General features: G+C 35.9%; 1 protein-coding gene across 3 annotated transcripts in view; it reads right to left on the bottom strand.

Annotated features, from left to right (window-relative positions):
• Positions 1-7,946: 7,946 nt before the first annotated feature.
• si:dkey-246i14.3 (ephrin A4) overlaps positions 7,947-22,526 on the bottom strand; it is a 41,040-nt gene continuing 26,460 nt past the window's right edge. The window contains exons 2-6 of one of the 3 annotated variants that reach the window (XR_006925363.1): positions 21,775-22,070; positions 16,008-16,076; positions 10,154-10,299; positions 9,959-9,979; positions 7,947-9,852 (exon numbers count right to left, since the gene is read on the bottom strand). Coding sequence is in view for 2 of the 3 variants with exons in the window: in XM_046846928.1 (XP_046702884.1) it covers positions 9,758-9,852; positions 9,959-9,979; positions 16,008-16,076; positions 21,775-22,070 (481 nt within the window). In the remaining variant the exon portion in view is untranslated. Of the gene's footprint in view, positions 9,853-9,958; positions 9,980-10,153; positions 10,300-14,613; positions 14,640-16,007; positions 16,077-21,774; positions 22,071-22,526 lie in introns of those variants that run through there. The other 2 variants (XM_046846928.1, XM_046846930.1) reach the window with 2 other exon arrangements.

The following is a 22,526-nucleotide window of genomic DNA, read 5'->3' as shown; positions in this document are numbered from 1 at the left end:
CTCTGTTGAGGCTGGCTTTGCCGCCGCATTGCCTTGAAGCCAAGGATTTTCTTCATGCCCACACACATATCCTTTGCATAGTTCTATTCTGCCACTCAGCATTCTTCTGTATGCTTCTTTTAACTTTCTCGGTCTTGACTTCAGCTCTTTCTGCAGCACACTACTCAGATGTTTCTTTGTCCAAAGGCTTTCAAGTTCAGCAGTTTCTTTAGGACTTTGATAATCCAGGCTTGTACCATTCAGACTTTGTATCAGTGCAAACATGCAGAGCTTCCTGTATCCACCTTTTTTTCACAGACAACAGAACAACAGGCAGCTATGTGGGTGCCAGCATAACCAGGTATGATCAGACCATTTAAGTGGTGGCAAAACAGATTAACTGTATGCTTCCTTTAAATGTGCATACAGGAGGTCATTTACACGTCTCTCTGGTTGCATAATTAACAGACTGGTTAAACTTAGCAACATGTTAAATATGTAAAATAAATTATGATTATACCAAATTCCAAATGAAGATGAGTGACATTTGATGGTCAGGAACTCCAGACCGGGTTAGAGGAAACAATGCTCATGCTGTCGTACCAGGTGCTGATTACCATCAGACTCGTTCCACTTCCCCTTGACCTACTTGACTCCTTTGTTCTGTCTATGTGGTAAATTGAGAGGAACACAGCTGACTAAATGGTGAAGTAGTTAAAGGTATCTGAAATCGACCAAATCTCTTCTAATAAGTTAGTTAAATAAGTAACACTGATATTTACACTGATTTCACATCAAGACAATATACAGTTCGAAAATTGACACCATGCATTGGCAGAATTTATTTTTTTTTTTTTTTACGACTTACCAACTTATACAGTTAAATTCAGGATAAATATATAAATTGTCTTATGGAAATTTGTCTTAAAATTAGACCTTTTTTATTCTTGGTTTATTTATGATTGTAGATCTTCAACTGTACATAATGCTGTATCATGATATTAAATTAAACATTGCAATATTCTCATACTACATTGAGATACAGTATTTGATCACCTTGATTGAGTGATGAATAATATAGACACTTCATGAATAATATTAACAGTTTGTTGTTGCATTATAATTCAAATGTAGGAATAAGCTAGATTTCTATGTAGTCTTAGAATCTAATGCATTATTGTATAGAATGCCTCTATAATATTATAATTAAACGTTGAAATAAACATTCAGCAATGTATAAAAAATTCCCTTGACCTTCACTGGGGATACTGTTCAGTGATGGAAGCAGAACATTGCATTACCAAATAACCCAGTATATATACTCTGTATACAAATGTTTTTGGACACCTAACCATAAGATTCATATTAAAATTTCTTTTTAAAAATCCCCTTTGTCCCTATTTGCTGTTATACTAACATCCATTCTTGTTTCACTAGATTCTGATACAGTTTCTCAAGCTGTATGGCTGTATGGTTAGACTTAGGGAACATCTGGTTTAATTAGATTAAGAATCTCCGAGAAAACGATTTAAGTAATTCCATCCGTTTTACTTTAGCAAAACATAACTCATGGACATAAACAGAAAAAGGCCTATTACTCACATTTAACATATGCAAATTAACAGAATAATAAAGGAAGTTTAATCTGTTTTCAATAGGCTCATTTAGTAGGAACAGCATTGTGGCTGTGATTACTTGTGTACATGTGATTTCTCTCTTTCTTTCTTTAAAAAAAAAATACATTTGCAAAGATTTCAAACACACTTGTTTCACGTTGTCATTATGGGGTATTGTTTGTGGATTTTTAAGGAGAATAATAAATTGAATCTATTTTAGAATAAAGCTGGAACATAAGATGTAGAAAAAGTGAAGCGCTGTAAAGAACTCATTTCCGGATGCACTATAAATAGCTGTAAGTTGGTCTTTTGCTACCATAATGATTCTACTAATAATTATTATAGTAAAACCTGCTATTAAAATGATCTGATAGAGTTTTTAAAAAAAGAGGCCAGAAAAAAAGAAAAGTAATATATTATATATAAAATGTATATGTGAAGATTAAATGTAATAAAATAAATTCAGGTATAATGAATTGAATATCTCAAAATAAATATATATATTTCTTGCTGCAAATATAATAAATATCCCAGTGCAAGTTACATTTCAGAAATCCTGTATTTTAATCGAGTGTTATAAGACAATACAACCTTGGAGATGCAGTATTAAATCTCCATGTGATTTATTAACAACAGGTAACTCAAGGTGTTAACTACAAATATATTTTATTAAATTTTTTTGCTTTTTTTAATAGTATTATTCTAAAAACTGTATTAGTGACAGTGGAGATAATGAAGCACCCTTTGTGTATTATAAAAAAAAAAATTATGCCAAAATCTAAAATTATGCCAAAATCTCTGTTTTTCCAAGTCTTCTCCTTATTAATGCACAAATTGTATAATATTGAAAATGAACATGTACATAATTGAAATCAATATCAAGCTTATTTTGTTATATCAGTACAGTATGTATGCATCATACACATACATGGTCATTACCATATTGTAATATATACCTCTTGAAAAGACCTTTCAGATTGATGCTGACCAGATTCATTAGGGTGAATAGTATAAGTTTTGACTAGAAAATAAATCAATAGATGCATGTTGTGCGTTTCTGTTGAATTCACTGTCCCAGTAGACCTGAATTAGCTTTATTCATTCGATTTTCAGTTACCTGTTGCTAATGTAAATTGTTTGAGCGAATTCGAGATTACACTGTCGATAATGTCCCAAGAGTGTGGAGATTTAATACTGCATCTCCAATAGGGGGCACTGTCTTACAGCAATGATGCAGTAAAATACCATTTACAGTTTACTCATTGAAAGACTAAAAGCAGCAGATGATGATTAAAAAGACAAAATTATGCATCATTCTAAAAACTGTACAGATGGGAATACAATGAACACAATACAGACTAAGCAATTAGTCATAAATTAGTCAGTAATAAATTAGTAAATAAAAAAATTAAAAAATAGAATTTAAAACATAATTGCATTAACAAAGCAGAATAAAAAATAAATAAATAAAAAAAAATAAAAATTTTTAGTGAAAATGTCAAATTTAAGTTCCCTAATCCTGAACCTTTACAATGTCTTTTTAAGTATATAGTTAATAATCTCTTTGGAGCCGATTCTTTCTTTAAAAAAAGCATCTTTACGAAAAAAAAAAAAAATTTTTAGTGAAAATGTCAAATTTAAGTTCCCTAATCCTGAACCTTTACAATGTCTTTTTAAGTATATAGTTAATAATCTCTTTGAGCCGATTCTTTCTTTAAAAAAAGCATCTTTACGAAAAAAAAAAAAAAAACATCCACTTCAGGTGACAATAATAAACACAACCAATTTCAATATGTAGTCTTTTTTGCTGTGAAGCATTCTGGTGTATGTCTACATCATGCCAAGAATATAGAATAAACTTCAACCTTGACCTCAGAGAACCAACTGTTGGTGTTCATCATTTTGGGAAGGGTTATAAGGTTATCTCCCAACAACAACAAAAATTATATATATATATATATATATATATATATATATATATATATATATATATATATATATATATATACACACACACACACACACACACACACACACACACACACACACACTTTTTCATCTAGGTATAAGGTGGGAGTAAATGCTGGCTGGAACGTGAGCACAGAGCATCATGCGCACACACAATTTCACACACTCATTCACATCTATTTCCACTGTATGTCTCTCTTTAGCGGGATTGAACGAATTGGAAATTGGAATGAACTTCAATTTATAAAATCTTGGGAGCAAAGCCTCCATTTGAATGGCTCTATAAAAGAGACCATCGCTAATATAATGGCTGATCACTATCCATTATTTAAGATGAGATATACATTTATTCGTCTGCTAGGTGCATTTCTAAAATCTTATCCCTTATAGTACATGCACATTGAACTGTATAACTTGATTTGCATAATTTACTGTATAATGTTAAATTATTAATTATGCAAACATTATATCAATTATGCATCTAACTTACTGTGCTACTAGGTGAATTCCCTATCCATTTAGTGTATAGATACATAAATCGGTGTGCCTAAAAATATATACATTTATAATTATATTATTAATTGCTACACAATACAAGGATTTTTGCGTTAAAGAAATTGACTCTTTTCATTCACAAGGCAAAATTGCCCTCTACTGGACACAGAAGCGCATTACTATCGATAACCACCAAGTATTTTCACTCTTGTATTTATATATTGAAGTACACATATTGCTCACTAGCAATCAAAGTAGTAGTCTATAGTAGTAATAATTGTAGTTTTGGAAATAAACTTTAATGCATTAAGAAAACTGCCTAAGAATGTGCACAGAAATCCGAACACAGTAATCTGGTTGTAAATATTTTTCTTGTATTTCCTCTAATGCTGTTTATTTAAAAAGTATTCAGAAATGGCATCATGTAATATAAGGGATGCAAATGTACATATCTTTAGTAGGGTACAGGTGTAACAGTACACGTATTCGTACCAACATTTTTCAGTACAGGCGGACCACAAGTTTGTTTATACTGCGCCTTACACTTTGAGCGGATTTATTTAATATTATTATTAAACTTGTAAACAAATACAGCAATGCCAGGTGTATAAAAAAAGAATATGTTTAGCGCAGTGTCATTGTGGCTACTCACTCCGTAACTGAAATACGATAGGGTTAGCCGTTAACCAGGAAGTGGCTAGCAGCTAACTCTAGCGCTATGGATTCTTTAGCGTTTTATGTCCAGCTTGAAAATGTTTCTTAAAAGGAGCAAAACCTGACAATTCCACATATCGAGGGAGTGGATAAATGAAGGATGGAAGGAATGAAGACATTTGAAAGTATGCTGAAATAAGTGGAACAGTTACGTAGATCATATCTTTAGAAAATGTTATATTAAATTTAACACACACACACACACACACACACACACACACACACACACACACACACACACACACACACACACACACACACACACACAATCTGTATTACCCAAATGGGGTCTAACAAATGTAAATGTTTTAATTAAATTTTTCCATTTATTTCATTTTTTTTAATCAATTAAATTTGAGCCAATTTATTTGATTACTTAATTTAATCAACATAATAAAAGTGTATATCATTCATTTTGTTTTATTAATTTTTTTATGAAATAGAAAAAAATATACATATTTTTTAACCAAGCAGGTATTTTATTTTAAATTGTTTTAAATATGTAAACTGTTGATGTTCACACATTTTTTTTAATTAACTGTGTTATCTTCAAAAGACAAGTGAAGACCTTCCTCTTCCTGAAACACTAAACTAGACTTTAAAAAAACAAACAAACAACCCTTTCAACAGAGTTGTAGGTTGATTTATCTTAAGTTTGTAATCTAGTGTACCAGTGTAGATTTATTCATTGCAAGAGACTCAAAGCACTTTTGTGCGTCGCTCTGAACAAAAAAAACGACAAACAATTTTATGTTTTGCAATTCTTCTAACTGTACCGAAATTTAACCAAACTGTGACTTAAAAGCAGAGGTACGTACCAAACGAATTTTAAATATCGTTACACCCCTGATCTTTAGTAATAGTGCACTTGCATGAAAACAAAATATATAGTCACCCAAACAAGCGTGAGTGACGTCAAACATGAATGACAAAAGTAAGGACATCTGTTATGAGGTGAGGCTTATATACAGGTGCCCATTAATGGAAAACGGTAAACAAAGTCATGTGACAAAAGCTGGTGAAGTGCAACAGTCCAGTAGCATAATCCTGACACATGGCAAGGTGCTACTTCTTTTCTGCTAGACTTTTAAAAACGACTTTTAATATTCGGAATGCAGTTTTTTCCCCACATTTTCTTTTGTTGTTTTTGTTATTGAATAAAAGCTCAAAAAGCAAAACTAGACACTTAGTAATTAGAACCTACTAAAGACACTCTCTGAAATTAATTGTGTTCAAGATATTTGTTTTATGATCTACAATTACAAAGATGAAGAAGATGATGATGGCTTTTATGTTGTGTAAAATATTTAACAACAGGTGTAACTGGTAGCAGCCTGCCATAGTTACTGCAACAGTGCAGTGTTTTACCTCGTGACTGCAGTCATTATATATACATTTCATTTATATATACATTCACTGCATGTAATCTAATGTTACATTCAAATTCTGAAAATTTGGTATTTTTTGTAATTTTGTATAAACAAAAAAAAACTTTGAAACAGTAAACGATACTAATTAGAATAACAAATGCCTTTAAATGACCAATTATTTCTAAACAAAACGAGTAAATGACAATATATTCAGTAAATAAGACAATAAAAATGTTAAAATATATACAGGTATTTCGGTACCTTTTTCTTTTGTATGTGAGACTGAGCATTGTAGTGCTGTTAAATTGAAATGTAAAAATCACGCCCTCTACTGGACAACAAAATCATTTCATAAATTTGCATTTAGCAATCTATTCTAAAAACATTCTTTCCTATAATTTTCATTACATATTAGTAAATAGAACCTGACTGCAATTGTTCCAGAGTTAAAAAATTACACATCTTTCACACAGTTTCTATAATATTTTATGGTGTATCTTTGTAGTATGCGGTTAGTATTGTGAGTGCACCCCAGGCCTCCTCACCTCACCTACATCAGTACCCGACATTGGATTGGATGTTCAAAAACAAAAAAAATATATTGTTATAAGATCTGTTTATGAAGGCATCCATTCACAAAGATATCATTTTTAAACTTCTAACACTTATTGTTCATGGCCCAAAAAAAGTCCACTTGCATTTGGTAGTGTTTTGTTGCTTCTTTTTATTCATCAATCATAAATAGTGGTTCTAGTAGAAAGCTCAATCCAAACATCTTCTCTTTACTAAAAGGGATATCTAATAGTCCATTTTCAACCGCAACAACCTCAGAGAAGCACCTACAACTGAGATCTTCGCTCTCGCTTCCCTCATCACTATTCTCGCGGTGCAGTGTAATCAGGGGCACCATTCTTGGAAACTTCTCAGCTGTTCCACTTTGAAGAACTTTATTATGACCTTGATTGGGCTTAATGGTATTTGAGCTGCTTGTGTAGTTTTTATTATCCATTATCAGACTGCTGTAGGTCAACACCCAGCTGTTCATTTTGTGTTGAAAGCTTTTTAGTGGGACCCATGGGCAATTTATACATCTTTTAAGAGATGACAATTTTTTTTTTTATATATTTTTCTTTTTTATTTAGATACACTAATCAGAAAAAATATTGGGACACCTCACTTTCCTATGTGTTTTTTTCCACATGCCTTTGTATGGAATAGCATTCAATTTTCTCTTTACATGCCCCTGTACACAAAGCCAGCTCCATGAACATGTGCTTTACCCGGGGTGGAGTGGATGATCTTGAGTGGTCTGCTATTGAGCTCTGACCTCAACCCTATTGAACATCTTGTGGTATAATGAACACATCCTCACAAACGCACTTGAAAATCTAGTAGAACATCTTCCCTGTAGAATGAAGGTTATTATGAAAAAAAATGTAGATTAAATGTGGAATTGGATGTTCAAAAGCACATACCATATCTTATGGTCAGTTGCCCACAAATGTTTGTCCTTATAGATCAATCAATCAATCAATCAATCTCTCTCTCTCTCTCTCTCTCTCTCTCTTTAAAATCTTATCTTAAACTTTGTACAAAAAAAAAAAAAAATATATATATATATATATATATATATATATATATATATATATATATATATATATATAATCCCTTATGTGTGTGTGTGTGTGTGTAAAATATTATATATATATATATATATATATATATATATATATATATATATATATATATATATATATATACACACATACTGATAGTGTATACACAGTTGTAATTTTAGTCACCGTACATTTTATAAAGAAATTTTATTTTAAAAAAAAAGGAGAAGTTTTTCGCATTTGTATTATTATCTCAGTAATAGCAATACAATTCCACCCTTGATACCAAATACATTAACATATGTAAATGTCATTCTTATGTTGCACTGCTTAAGCAAATAAACTATTGTGTAAATCATGTTGATCATTTGACTCTCACATCACATCGAGCCGAATCTGTCTCAGCCGTTTTTTACTCGAACATGAACGTGACCAGGATTTTTTTTTTTTCACATTACAAAAACCCACCATTCTTCACAGAAGACACCTTTCCGCTTCACTAAAATGTGAAAAACACAAACTATTATCACGATAAAGAAAATCGTGATCAATCCAGCACGTCATATTTCTGTGTAAATTGACACGTGTGATTTGGATATATATGAATTTTTTTTTTCTTTTTCCCCAAAGTAGTACACTTGCACCCTTAATTTAGTACTTTTTTTTTTTTTTTTACAAAACTGATCAGCATTTCATATAAAGTGTAATTTCTTTTTAAATAACCAAAGTCAATTTGTTTTCTTTTTGCACAATATAAAAAAAAAATTAACTTTAAAACTAATTTTTATCAAATGAAATTTAAATAGGGTTGTTTTTCATTTTCAATAATAAAAAAAAAAATAACAAAAAAAAAACATTTCAAATAAATTCACTGCAGGTGTAAACTTAGTATTATTTCTGTAAAACTTCTTACAGCATGTTCCTGATTCACTTTGTAATGAATAAAAAACAACAACAAAAAAAAGATTCTTCTTTGAAACCATGAGTAGTTTTGTATTCTAAAAAACACACTGAACTTGATTCTTAATAATAAGTGAATTGGGTGCCGGTACATACATACAAATCTCTTGTAGACAGAACATAAAAAAAAATCTAAACCCACTGAAAATAAGAGAACATAATTACGAGCTCAGGAAGTTGTCCAGTCATCTTATATCTGAAGTGTATTGCGAAGAGCCGACCAACCGTCTCAGGTGTTACTGGCGGTGTGAAAACAACTGCCCAATTGCGTTCAACGTTGCTGAAATAAGAACAGCGTGCCCCTCGTGACCCTGACCAGGAAGCAGTAAAATCCTCTTCCTGTTGCTCCTATACATATTTAGTTCGTTTGCTTCTCTTCTTCTTAACTGCGTTCTAAATAATGAAAAAAAAAAAAGGACACGCTTTGTCTTTGCTACTCAGATACAGGTTTGTTAAATGTTTTATCTCGAATATAACGATGTCTTGCTTTGGCTCCAGTTTGTCCGTTGGCAAAATAAAGTCTCGTCCCTTGATCCTGAGCGCTGATGAATGAGCCGAAAGCTTTATTGCTTGCGCTGTGTCCTTGCACTTTTAGTTTTTCTTAGCAGCACAGGTGCTACAGGGACGTCCACTCCGCTCTCTACATCTCCTCCCCTTTGCCTCAGTTCAGTAGTGTACAGTAAGACCGTAGATGGAGGGGAAAGGGGGCTGTGTATGTGTGTGTGTGTGTTAAATGAAGAAAGGATTACGCAAAAAAGAAGAGCAGCAGGAAGAGTTCTTTGAAGGTAGATTAGTGCCAGTCGCTGGTAGAATGAAGCGGTGCAGAGTGGACAGAGAGACAGAGAGGAAATGGAGGGCGAGAGATTAGTGCCACTCCAAATACATGACAGTAAGGCAAGTGAGCTGAAAGAGCTGAAACAGCCGAGTGAGTGTGTGAATGTGTGTGTGTTTGAACGTGCGCTTAACAACAGACAGAGAAGGATCCTCATATGACCTGTTGGCAAGTCTTTGCTATTAGCCGGGTCGATTCGTCCAATTATCATAAAAAACAAAAGAGGGAAAAGACTGCGAGAGCGAGGATTGACAGGGGACTGGTTCCTTCACGTCGGGCAAAACTAAGAGGAGCTGTAGTTCCTGCGAAAAGAGATTTTGCGCATTTATACATCAGTGGAAGAAACCGGGCTATTAAAACCATTCCCGACATCATCAAGGCCTTGTTGAATAATCGGAATCTTCTTACCTTTTTCTTTATTTTCATTTACTGAGAAAAGAGAGAGAGAGAGAGAGGGCATGTAAGAAAAAAAATAAGTGTAAGCACTTTCACTATATCGGGGTAAAAACCCTGAAGATCATCTATGAAGGCAAAAAAAATAAAAAAAGAGCAGCAGGAGGGAGAAAAAAAAATGCACATGGAGAAAGATTTGCCATTACTCACACAGAAATGTCATGAAAAATTACGAACGGCTGTGCAACCCCAAAATACATCCCCGCTTCCTTTAAAGGTCGCATCCCGAAAAAGATGGCAGGAAAGCAAGAAAGCGATGGGAGAAGATTAAGCGTTCTGGAGGACCATGGAGAGACCTGGAAGAGAGAAAAGCCTCTAAAACTAAGATCGAGTGAGACGGAGGAGAGGAGATGTGTGAGGGAGGGTATAAAATAAATAAAGAAGTAAAGAAATTAAAGGAAGAGGGTAATAACAGTTGGGAACAGAGGGATGAATGGAAGGACAGAAGGAGAGATGATTAGGAGAGACAGAGAAGGGCGCTTGAATCCAAATGTAACCCTCGCAGCAGGTGGGAGACCGACTGAGGGACTGAGGGACTGAGGGACTGAGGGACTGAGTGACTGAGTGACTGAGTGACTGAGTGAATGAGCGCAGAGAAGGAATGTATGTTTTAGGCTTTTAGAACAGAAACGCACTTAAACTGTCAAACTACTCCAACTTCATTCAGTGATGCGAATGTGCAGGAGTTTTGAGAGCTCAGTAACACAAATAAGAAAGATTTGGATGTTTATGGGATTGTTCTTAAAATTGAAGTGTTTATCTCACAGAATCATACTGAGAGAAAGAGAGAGAGAGAGAGAGAGAGAGAGAGAGAGAGAGAGAGAGAGAGAGAAAGGAGAGGGAAATATGAAATGAGGAAAAGAAAAGAGAAAAGGAGTGAAAAGAGTGTGAAGAAAGAAAGAAAGAAAGAAAGAAAGAAAAAGAAAGTAAGAAAGAAAGAAAGAATTAAACACTAAAGTTAGTAAGACAGGGTGAGTCAAAAAAAGAAAGACAGAAAGTAAAGAATAGAAAAAATTAATAAGAAAAAGTCTGACAGAGAGAAAGAGAGTAACAGAAAGAAAGAAAGAAAGAAAGAAAGAAAGAAAGAAAGAAAAGTAAAACAACAAATAAATTAAGCAAAAAGGAGAGAGATTAAGAAAGAGTGAGTCAAAAAGAAAGAACGAGATTATTAAAATACAAAAGAAAGAACGAAACAAAGAAAAATAATAGAGTATAAAAATAAAGTAAGAAAAAAATAAAGTAAGAAAAAATTAAGAAACTAAAAAACAAATAGGAAAAGTGTCTGAGAGAGAGAGAGAGAGAGAGAGAGAGAGAGAATCCAGTGTTTGTCCTTCTTTTGAGAATCTAATGTCTTTAAATGGACTTAAATTCCTTGAATTTATTTCCCAATAATCATGTGAACACTGAGTTCGGAAGAGCAGAACTTAAGAACCCAACAAATCACAACTACATAATAAAATCAAACTGCGTTACGATGCTGAAATGTAGTGCAATGGAAAAGAAGTAGAAGAAAACCACATATAAATAAAAAAACGAACAAATAAATAAATAATCATACAAACACACAAACGAACAAATAAATGTGTATTTTGTTTTAGAAAATTCTACGCACACACATTATGCAATTTAAATAAATATTTATAAATGGTGACCACTGGAGTTTTAGATTTGTGAAATAGTTTTTTAATACCTCAGTATTTAAGACGTTTCTTGGTCACTGTTTAAATGTAAGCAAATGAGCTGCATTGATCATGTTAAGCATGTGAAAGGTCAGATTTTTCATGTGTTTTATCCCTTTTTCTTTGAAGCACTTGTTCAGACGACATGCTGACGGATTTGATCCAACACGGATCATCAAGTTTAACACAGACTGATGGACTGGTGTCAGCGCGAGTGTATGCAGTTATTAAAGCAGGACACAGCAAATACTAAGCAAATGAAATTTATATGAATAATGAATATTTAAAGCATAATATTTGTAAATCCGTATACACACACACACACACACACACACACACACACATCTATATATCTATATATATATATATATATATATATATATATATATATATATATATATATATATAAAACTACATACTGGTAGTATATATTGTATGAATATTTTGTATATTAGAACTGTATCAAATTGCTTATAATATATTATTATATGATATTATATTTGAGAGTAATAACTGATTTAACCAATAACTAAACATGTCTGTTGTGCTGCTTAACGATTAATATTTTTCTGCTTTTCAACCTCTCTTCAAAACCTTGACAAAATACACAAAAATGAAAGTAAAATGGTTTTATAAAAATAAAAAATAAAAAAAAACCCATAGTGTGTTCCCCTTTGCACTTTAAACAGACTGTACTTGTTTACTCACTACAAAATGGCAGGTTAATTTTTTTTTCACCCTCTCCTTTTCCTTTAAGTCTCTTTTTCCTAAAATGGCCGCTCCCAGTTAAACTTGAGTCGTCAAAAAGCACTGCAGCAGAACGTAAGCCCAAAAAATGAGGAGAGAAGCAAGTCAAGCAGGAGGCAGGGGAAAAAAAAAAAAAAAAAAAAAATCACACCTTTTCCATTCCACTTATACCATTTTAGACTGAATTTATTGGGATGGAAAAAGTAAAAAACAAAACAAAAAAAAAATGCTAATACGATTAGCAGCAAAGAATTAAGTTAATAGATGATTGTGCCTAGTTTCTTTTCCCATCAAATTGTACATTTAGTAAAATATACCTAGCACTGTGGGAGAAATGAGTACAAAAAAAAAAGATGGATAAGAAAGAAGATCAAGGAATAAAGAAAGAGAGAGAGAGAGCGAGCAAAAGATAGAGAGGAGCTGGAACAGGAAATGGCGTGCTCACAGCGGGAACAAGAAAGCGCATGAAAGGAAAGAAAAGAGAGGGATCAATTAGAGAGAAAGTCGAAATGACTGTAATGGTTCCTCACAGCAGGGAAATCGTGGGGAAGGGGGGGCTAAATAAGTAAGAGGACGGGGAAAAAAACAACAACAGTGGAATTAATGTTTTGACAAGTTCCCCTCAGTATCGAAAGGGGTTGTTTTTCTGGGGAACACAACTCTACATTGGCATTTTGGCCAGCTCGCATTTCTTTTTTAAAACCTTGTTTCAAGCCTTTTTTTTTTCCAGACCAATCTTGAGTACAAACTTCTGAAAAGTTTTCGCAAAAACTAAAATTCGAGGCTATGGAGGAAAAAAAAGAAAGAAAGAAAGGAAAATCCTGCCGGTTTTGCACTGCTTTCCGGCACGAGCCTGCTGCTTTTCGGAAACTGACTTTGGGGGGAGCTTTTTCACTGTGACACATGTTCAGCCATGTTGTTAATGAGCCTGCAATTCTCCTCAGACGTTCCCCCAGCATTGCTTTAATTACGCACCATCACAATCTTAGTCAGTCAGGAGAAAGACAGAGACACACACCGTTGGTAAACCCTTGTGAAGCTCGTAAAGAGACCGACTTCGCCGGGCTATTCCATCAGGTATCGCCGATGCCTACTCTGTCCTTTAGTTTCCCTCGAGTCGAGTCATTACGGTGCTGATGACCTATCCGGGAATTTTGCGAGGGGGTAAAAAAAAAGAAAAGAAGTCCTTTTAATTACACCTCATTGCTCCTCACGGAGCTGAACAAGCCGTGAGTCTGGCGCTGGCTGCTGCGCTGAGGTTTCAGACTTGACAGTAACCTTCGGCTGGTTGCGTCCTGTCAGATAAAAGCTCGCCACAGGAAGGACCAGAACTCACAACCGAGTGCTACCAGGGGGCACAAAATCCTGCTGTGCAAAAGCCTTCCCTCCTACGCCAACCCTTTTATTCTCACCTCTCATCCCCACAGATGCAAATTGGAAGGAGAGGCAGCAATGTGTGGGAAAAAAAGGTTGCAAAATGGCAACCCTTCTGGGTGAATATAAGGAACAGGAAATAGTGTTCCAAGATGCGTTTGATTTATAAAAAAAAAAAAAAAAGGGCTATGGATTAAACTGTGTGAATATGGAAAGAGGAAATTGGACTGAAGAGTGCAGGATGAAGGAACGTGGCGGGGAAGTGCAAAAGAACGAGCACGGACGGACAGAGAGAAGAAAAGGGACGAAGCTGGAGTCTAGTGGATGGAGCCCAGATTAGTTTTGCTCTGCTAGCGACAGATCATAAAAAATGAGGATGGGAGGGAGGAGAAATCGAACCACAGAGAGCCGGGGAGATTAGTGACACTCCAGGAATGACAGAAGACTAGAGAGGAGAGATAAAAAAAAAATGGGGTGGTGTAGAGAAGAGGGGATGCTACAGTTTAGTCTGGATTAGTTTCGGTCAGAGAACAGAAAAGAGTGTGTTAAATAAAAAAAAAATATATAATAAAATAAAAAAAAAAACACGGGGACACCGTCTGAGGTAAGTGCATGGGAAAAGAGAAACGGACAAAGCGAAGAAACGCACACCGCTGCTTAGTCACTTGTTTGAGCGACGCTCTCTACAGCCACAAAGCAAACGTCAATCAAAAAAACTTATACAGAACCAAGCGGGGATAAAAAGAAAAAAAAAAAAAAAAACTCCAGAACGCACCTTATCTAATGCCTGGCTGCTCTGATACCGTTCTGGGCTGAGAAGCCGTCTTATCCACCTCCTTTACACACACAAGCACATCACAAACGCACAACCCGGTTGGGATTACACACCGTAACACAACACATTCCGGTAAAAAAAAAGAATTTCAATGAATCAAAAACAGGGGGTGAGGAGTAAAGATTTGTGCTCATAACATCGCACTTTATGGGACACTAAAGGACCATAGCAATAAAAAATTTTATAATAAAATAAAAAAAACGCATACAGTTTTTGATTGTCGCTGCACATTTCATGCTTATGAAACCTGCACTGAAAATATTCGCACGCTGAATTATTACTCATTCTGGTGTTAATTGTAAAAGAGGCTGAGACGAATCCAAGAGGCTGATTTGGGATGCTGAATTGGACTGGACGGCCCACTGTATAATGTGTGTGCATGAGCGTGAGATAGAGAGAGAGAGAGAGAGAGAGGGAGAGAGTGTGTGTGTGTGTGTGTGTGTGTGTGTGTGTGTGTGTGCGCACGTGTGAGGTGAGGTGAGAGGTGCAATTGGAGCGGACGGTTCACGGACTGGGCTGCCATTTCTACTCTAACTGGGCAGCATTTCCCACTGCTCGCTCTCGTCAGCTCAGCCAGGCGGAAGAATAACATTACTGCAGGGGGCTAAGAGCCAGGACACACACACACGATTTTGCACGCACGCACACACACACACACTGATACACAATCTTGTGCTAATGCATAAAGGGCAAACAGGGCAAATTTGAAAAAATGTGTTAATGAAAAATGTTTTGTTTCTCGGTTTGCAGAACACAAGAGCACGGGACGGAAAAAAGCACCTTAATTCGACCTCGCAAAATCGTATAATGATTCGTTTACAGCGTGTTTTTTGAGCTCCAGATTGCGTCTTTTTCATTTTAATGTGGTGTATTATTAGCTTAGATTTAAGTGAAAGCATCCGGAAAGAAATGCGTGTGAAAAAATATACAATAAACAATAATGTATGATAACACTATTATAATATAGGATCATAAACAAGAAACAATCATTTATTATCATTTATTTAATTATGTATAAAAAAAAATTAATCAATAAATAAACGAAAAATTACGGATAAGCCGGCGAGAACATTGAGATGATAGGAAATATAAAGTCGAAGGAAAACAAAAGATAAAGAGAGATGAAATGAATAAAGAGAGAGAGAGACAGAGGCAGATGATAGGCGATGGGATTGCGTGCAAAGAAAGAGGGTTGCCTGAGTGCGTGAGATGGGGATTCGGGGTGGTGGTGGTGGGGGGTTGATGGGAGAGATGTGATATATTTTTTTTTGTTTTCTCCCCAAGAAAAAAAAGTGTGTGTGTGTGTGTGTGTGTGTGTGTGTGTGTGTGTGTGTGTGTGTGTCTGTGTGTGGGGAGGGGGAATACTTACTGGACTCACAGCACACAGTGACTTTGAGCTTCATGCATGGAAGGGGGGGTTTATCATCCACAGACAGGGCTGTAAAAGAGTGAGAGAAAACGAGAAAGACAGAAAAGGAACATAGTTAATGTGTGCTTTGGAAAGCATCAAGGGAAGAACGATAATCAATGCTCGAAAAGACAAAAAAAATATATAATAATAAAAGGACAAAATGACTCCCCAGGCTTTGATCCCACAGAGAGAGGGAAAAGAGAGATAAAATGACTCTTCCATTAGCGTTAGCCTGAAACACAAGACTAGAGATAATACAGAACTCCTTCACATTTTGGTGTGCAATTTTGGTATATTCGAATCATTAGCGAATAGTCAGAATGAACCTTCAGAACATGATGGACGACATTTTTTTCCCCCTCAAGTCAGCCTTGTAGAATAAAAAGGGTGTCCGGTTAAAAAATAAATAAATAAATAAAAAAAGGAAGCCATTCCAAAATTATAATGCAGAAAAGCAAAATTAGAATTATTACAAATTACAGATCGATTAGCATACAATTGTCAATCAATTTGTCATAAATTATAGAAAATAAAACATTTAAGTTCCATTTGAGTTTACCTAGTGCCCTTGCCTACATCATCCCTAAACCAAGGTGTGTGTATTTAATGCATTTGCATTAAACATGCTGTCATTATACAGTATGACAAACATCATCGATGGCATACCCAAAAATGTTTTAAGACAAACAACACTATATGGACAAAAGCTTGTGGATACCTGGAACAAATGGGAATCTTCTGGGAAGGTGTTCCACTAGATTGTGATTGTGGAGATTTTGCTCACTCAGCCACAAAGGTATTAGTCAGGTACTAATATTGTGAGGAGGGCTGGGGTGCAGTCAGCATTCCATATCATCCCAAAGGTGTTCAATAGGGTTGAGGTCGGAGCTTTACAGCAGGCCACTCAAGATCTTCCACTCCAACTTATGTAAAGCATATCTTCATGGAGCTGGCTTTCTGCACAGGGGTGAGGGTTTCGTTCTCCTAGCTCAAGGAAGGGAGGATTTAATACTTCCCCATCTGAAGACATACTATACTATTGCTTGCAAATTTGTTGTAACAGATTGAGGAAGAACCGCATATGGCTGGGAAAAAGTCAGGTGTCCCAATACATTTGTCGCTGTAGTGTGTATACAGCCTTCCCCACCACACACAGACACTAAAACTGAAAGACTTATGTTTTTTAAACAAGAAACAAGATAAACCAATCTATATTCATCATCAATGCCAATCAATGTGCATTTCTGGGTCTACACAAGTAAATAGGTTTAATAGTGTAAATGAAATTTACTACAGGTTTACACTTAAATAAAGAAAAAAAAAGAAATGAATGCTCAAAATCTCCTAAGGGGAAAAAAAATCGGACTGAATAAACAAAGTCAAGTGACCGAGGGAAAATGATCGATTGAAACGTAATGAGCTCGGTAGCAGTGCCCGAGGCATCATATTAACTCAAAATAGAGCTACAATGTCCAACGGACTCTTTCTCCGGCACTGGAGATTGCTAAGGACCGGAGTTGGTGTCACTTGAAAGCCACTAAAGAGTTCGATTTAACATTTAAAATGTGGTTGTGTAAAAATATAAGCTCTGATGCATGTCTGAGTTCGGGTGTGATGAGTCATTTTACAAGGTGAAGGGCGTTAGTAAAGTCAGGTACTGATGTAGTAGGTGAGGTGAGAATCCCTGGGGTGCAGTCAGCGTTCCAATTCATCTCAAAAAGCGTAGCAGGCCACTCAAAACCTTTCACTCCAACTCATGTAAACCATTTACAGTAGTGTATATTTAAACGATGGTTTATTCTGACTGGGGCTTCAATGGTTTAAACTATTTATTGCAAGAAGATCCATAAATAAAATAATTCCGATTCTGACGAAGCTAAGAAAAAACGACACTTTCTTCACTGGTTTCCTGAAGCTGCCCGCATCAGAATTAAAACATTGCCTACAAAGCCACTGACCCCTCTACCTCACAGCACTTCTCTTACCCCGCACTGCACCACATCACAATCCCTCCGATCCTTAACCACTACTCGACTGATCACACCATCTCTAAGGGGACGAGGAAGACTCTGTTCTGGCAACTAGGTGGTAGAACGCACTTCCACTTGATGTCAGCTGAGCCACTAGCAGCCTTCAAACGATGTGCGAAGACCTACCTCTTCCAGCAGTACTTAAATTGGTACTTCTGCTATGAGAAAAAACTTTTCTGTTTCTTATTTTTCTCCCCAAAAAGAATTTTTAGCCTGAAATTCTAAGTCTGTGTCCTAATGATTTGGTATCTGAATGCATTTATCGATCGAGAGTTTTAAAGCACTTTCAGATAAAGTCATGCGACAAATACGATAAACATTGACATCTATAGTATGCGCTAGAAAGAAATCGGCACTGCCTCATTTCTGCTTTTCAGTCTGTAGGTTTCCTTGACATCCACTAGAGGTGCTGCTGCACTTGTTTAAAAAGATATTCCATTTTAAGGCATTCACTAACAGCAAATGATAAATAGATAACCATACGAACTCCTGGTTCTACCAGTAAAAATCAATATAAAGTATATAAACAATAGATACTGAAGCCAACATAGCATGGATTATGTTCCTGAGGAAACTGAAAATCCAATGTTATGTTCAAGGAAAGGATTAATCGCAGCAATTACGCATGTACGACATGTGTGTCATCCTAGTGCAGAGTGCTCTAGTGTCATTGATTATCCAGCCTGATGATGTTAGCATGAATATTTAAGAAAGAAAATGCACACAATGGTTAATGTAGCAAGAAATTCCTATATCTATATAGACACTAGCGATTACCATAAGTCATTAGCTATATAACTCACTGATCACACGTTAATTAAAATTAATTATGCATTTTATATACCGCATTATTCCTTTTCACAGCTTTTAAAGACAATTCAGTTCATTGATGATACTCAGAACTATAGATCCAAAGCAACTATTTAAAAAAGAGAGAGAGAGAGAGAGAGAGAGAGAGAGAGAGAGAAAGGGAGGAGGATAAGAAAGAGAAACACACCGTCTGTTTTCTTCATCTCCATAAATGAAAATGAAAAAAAAAAAAAAAGGAGATATTCAGTTTACATTGACACAAATGAGAATGCCTGACTCCAGCTGGGTTGTTAGCACAAGCTTTGTGTGTGTGTGTGTGTGTGTGTGTATTAAGACACTTGGGCACCACATTAATGTGACATGAGAAGATGAGGATGTATGGAGAGTATTTTTAAGAACAGTGAGCTAAGCAAAACTGCCACATGGAGAAGAGGTCAACGCTAAGGATTGTGGGTAACAAGGTGCAGCATGATGATTTGCTGGAATTGCAAGAGGCCTTCGGTATTTCCGTCGCTAATTATCGAGCTTGTGTTTTAGGTGCTACGTATGTAACACTAGAGCAGAAGAAAGTGTGTGCAATGTCAACTTTCTCTTTGACTCTACATGATTTGCAGCTGGAAAAAAAAAAAACCCTGTCAGATTTTAGAAAAAAAAAAAACTCTGGAAAAAGTCAGGATTTTGCTAAAGCAACATTTGTTAAAGTCACTAATAACAAAAATGGACAGAAATCTCATCAATTCATAAAAAAAAAAAAAAAAAAAAACAGGGGTTACCAGATTTTCAAAAGAGCTACAAACAGTTGAGTAAAAGCTGCAGTTTTCATTTGCTGTTACATTCATTACATTTACAATTATTTTAAAAACTGTCCTAAATGGACAAAGGTATTGGGACACCTGACTTTTCCAGTCATAAGTGGTTCTTACAACAAAGTTGTCTTTACTAACACACTTGTGGAAAAAATTATTACAAAACTCAGACGAAATGTGAAATGGGAATTTTAAATAGCGTAAACATATCATTGTTGTCTTGTGTCCACAAATTTTTGTACGTATATATTGTATATATCAGCTGGCAATGTAAGTTTCTGATATCCAACTTGATCGTCTTTATGTTTAAAAAAAAAAATCAAAATACAGGCTGAAGATTAGCAAATCTAGTTTTCTAAACATCAGCTCGGCTCATGTTGCGGCATGTTGCAGTCAGTCAGCATAGTGATTATAGCAAATTGTTTAGCTGGAAGCAGCTCATCAAAATCAGAGACAGGGTTAGAGATGCTCAGAAAAGCTGAGGAAAGTTTTCTCATAGATTTTTTATTTGATTTATTCTTTATTCTCTCTCTCTCTCTCTCTCTCTCTCTCTCACACACACACAATATATATATATATATATATATATATATATATATATATATATATATATAGAGAGAGAGAGAGAGAGAGAGAGAGAGAGAGAGAGAGAGAGAGAGAGAGAGAGAGAGAGATTTATATAGATAAACCTTTAAAGTTTAAGTAAAAACATAAATGTGAACGTAAAACATTTTAAATGTATTATGCAGCTGAAATATGAAATAGATTGTACATACTAGAAAACAAAGCAGTTTTCCTATTATTATTATTATTATTATTATTAATATTATTAATAACTAAGAAGCCCACAAAAAATGGTTAAAAAAAACCCACACACGAACTAATGGATTTGAATAGAATCTACTGATCCTCTTGCTGCGGTTCGCTGGTCTATAGCTCTGAGCATAACTTACATCGACACGTCATTGCACAATTGTTAAAGTAAACAACGAGGAAACACACAGACAGAATGTGAAGTCTGTAGACCGAGTGACACAATAGGCTCTGTGCTGTCTATGCCCAGTCTCTTGCTTCAACAATGCTCCATTGTCTCCCTCAACAGAACGGCAATTTATGCAAAGATACTTTTGCCCCCTTGTCTGTCTCCTCTCTTTCTTTTCCCCCGCCCTTTTCCTTGGCCTCCGTTACCCTGCTCCTGGTTTTACCCAGGCGCTATCTTCCTTCCTTCTTTCCGGCGTCTTGGCTTGCTCCGTGACACCATTTCGTCTGCGCACTCTTTTGTTCTGACTGCCTCGTTCTGCGTCACCTTGTAGCCTTCTATCGATTTTTTTTTTCCTTTTCTCGTCTCTTCAGTCATGCGTTTTTGAAAATATTTTGAAGCTATATACTTTAGTCTATGTTTGGCAGATAAATAGGCACTTAGAATGCGCATACATAAATATACACAATATAAATATATATAAATATATATAAAATGTCATTTTAAAGCACCAACCCCTGCATTCCAGTATTGTGCAGCTTAAACCATATCATTTTCCCCCTTGTTATTTGTACGAGAAAAAAATTTACACAAATAACAAATTAGCCGGACCCTAATGCTCAAGTTACTCTACTTTTCTGGAACGTGAACTTTAATTTCAACAAGTCTGTCAGCTTTAAACCAGGCCTCAATCTCCTCATAACCTAAAATCCCAACCTCAACCCAAACCTCCACCAGACCAAAAGAAGTCATCTGTTTGCCCTTTAATTGCTTCAAGCGATTTATTTTTAGGACGTTTTACACAAAGTCGCAGTCTGGGCTTTGCAAAAGATCTAAACCCGGCTCACAGCTGTACCTTGACCCAACCTGAAAGAACGTTTGTGTTCTAGAATGTTCTTAGGACAAAATATTCTTCTTTTTTTCAAGGACAGAAAAGCGTTTTCTCTGTGCATAACTTGTTTGTGTAACATTTTCACAATGCTAGTTTTTAATCACGTGCTCTTTGTGCAAATGTCATTTTTGTGGCATGTACAAAACCTGGTGGAATCTGTGGAACTCATTTACACACACATATACACACACATAAAGGGATCACTCACAGCTGTAGTAATAGTGGTGTCCAGGGAGGAACTCGAAGCCCAGAGAGAAAGGTGTGAAGCGCTGGATCTTCTCAGAGAACCGGACAGGGCCGTAGGGAGCGTATGGAGAGTTGCACTCCCACCTCTTTATGGCGCCTTCGGTCTCGTGGCAGCCCCGAAACTGGTGCTCGGCTACCAGATAGAGCGCCAGATACTCCGGAGGGCCTTGCTCAGGGGACCTGGATGAATAGTGAGGGCACAGGATGTCCAGGTAGTCGTTCAGATTGACCTGGACTGAGTAGTCATCACTTGTTAACCTGAATTAGAGAGAAAGAGACAGAGACCGAGAGAGATAAATCAGTGGGTGTATTTCTATCACGAAGAGGATTCACGGCTATCATTGGTGTTAAAGATGGCTTTGCTTCAAGCTGAACCATGCTGGACTTGGGGAAGGCCGGTAAATCACGAGACGTAGGAGGTTAACGTGCAGATTCCAGCCCTTCTGTGAAATATCAGCGACAATCGATCACTCGGTCATTCTAATCAAGACTCCCCTCGCAGCTGCGCCCATTGCTCACACACATATCACAGCGAGGGTTTTAGCTGCAGGCCCGAGAGAGGGAGTGCAAACTCGACGATGCGAAACCGTTTGTGGACTAATTAAACTGAGAAAATTAGAGAAGGTTTGCGTAATGACTGCTCTGATTGCGAAAAGAGAATCCAGGGCTTGGAGAGTAGTGGGATGTTTAAGGGCCAAATACACTGCAAGTTCA

This window comes from Silurus meridionalis, chromosome 4 (assembly GCF_014805685.1).
Source record: "Silurus meridionalis isolate SWU-2019-XX chromosome 4, ASM1480568v1, whole genome shotgun sequence".
NCBI lineage: Eukaryota > Metazoa > Chordata > Actinopteri > Siluriformes > Siluridae > Silurus > Silurus meridionalis.
Note: the sequence above shows the minus strand (reverse complement) of the source record. Positions and strands in the feature narration are given on the sequence as shown.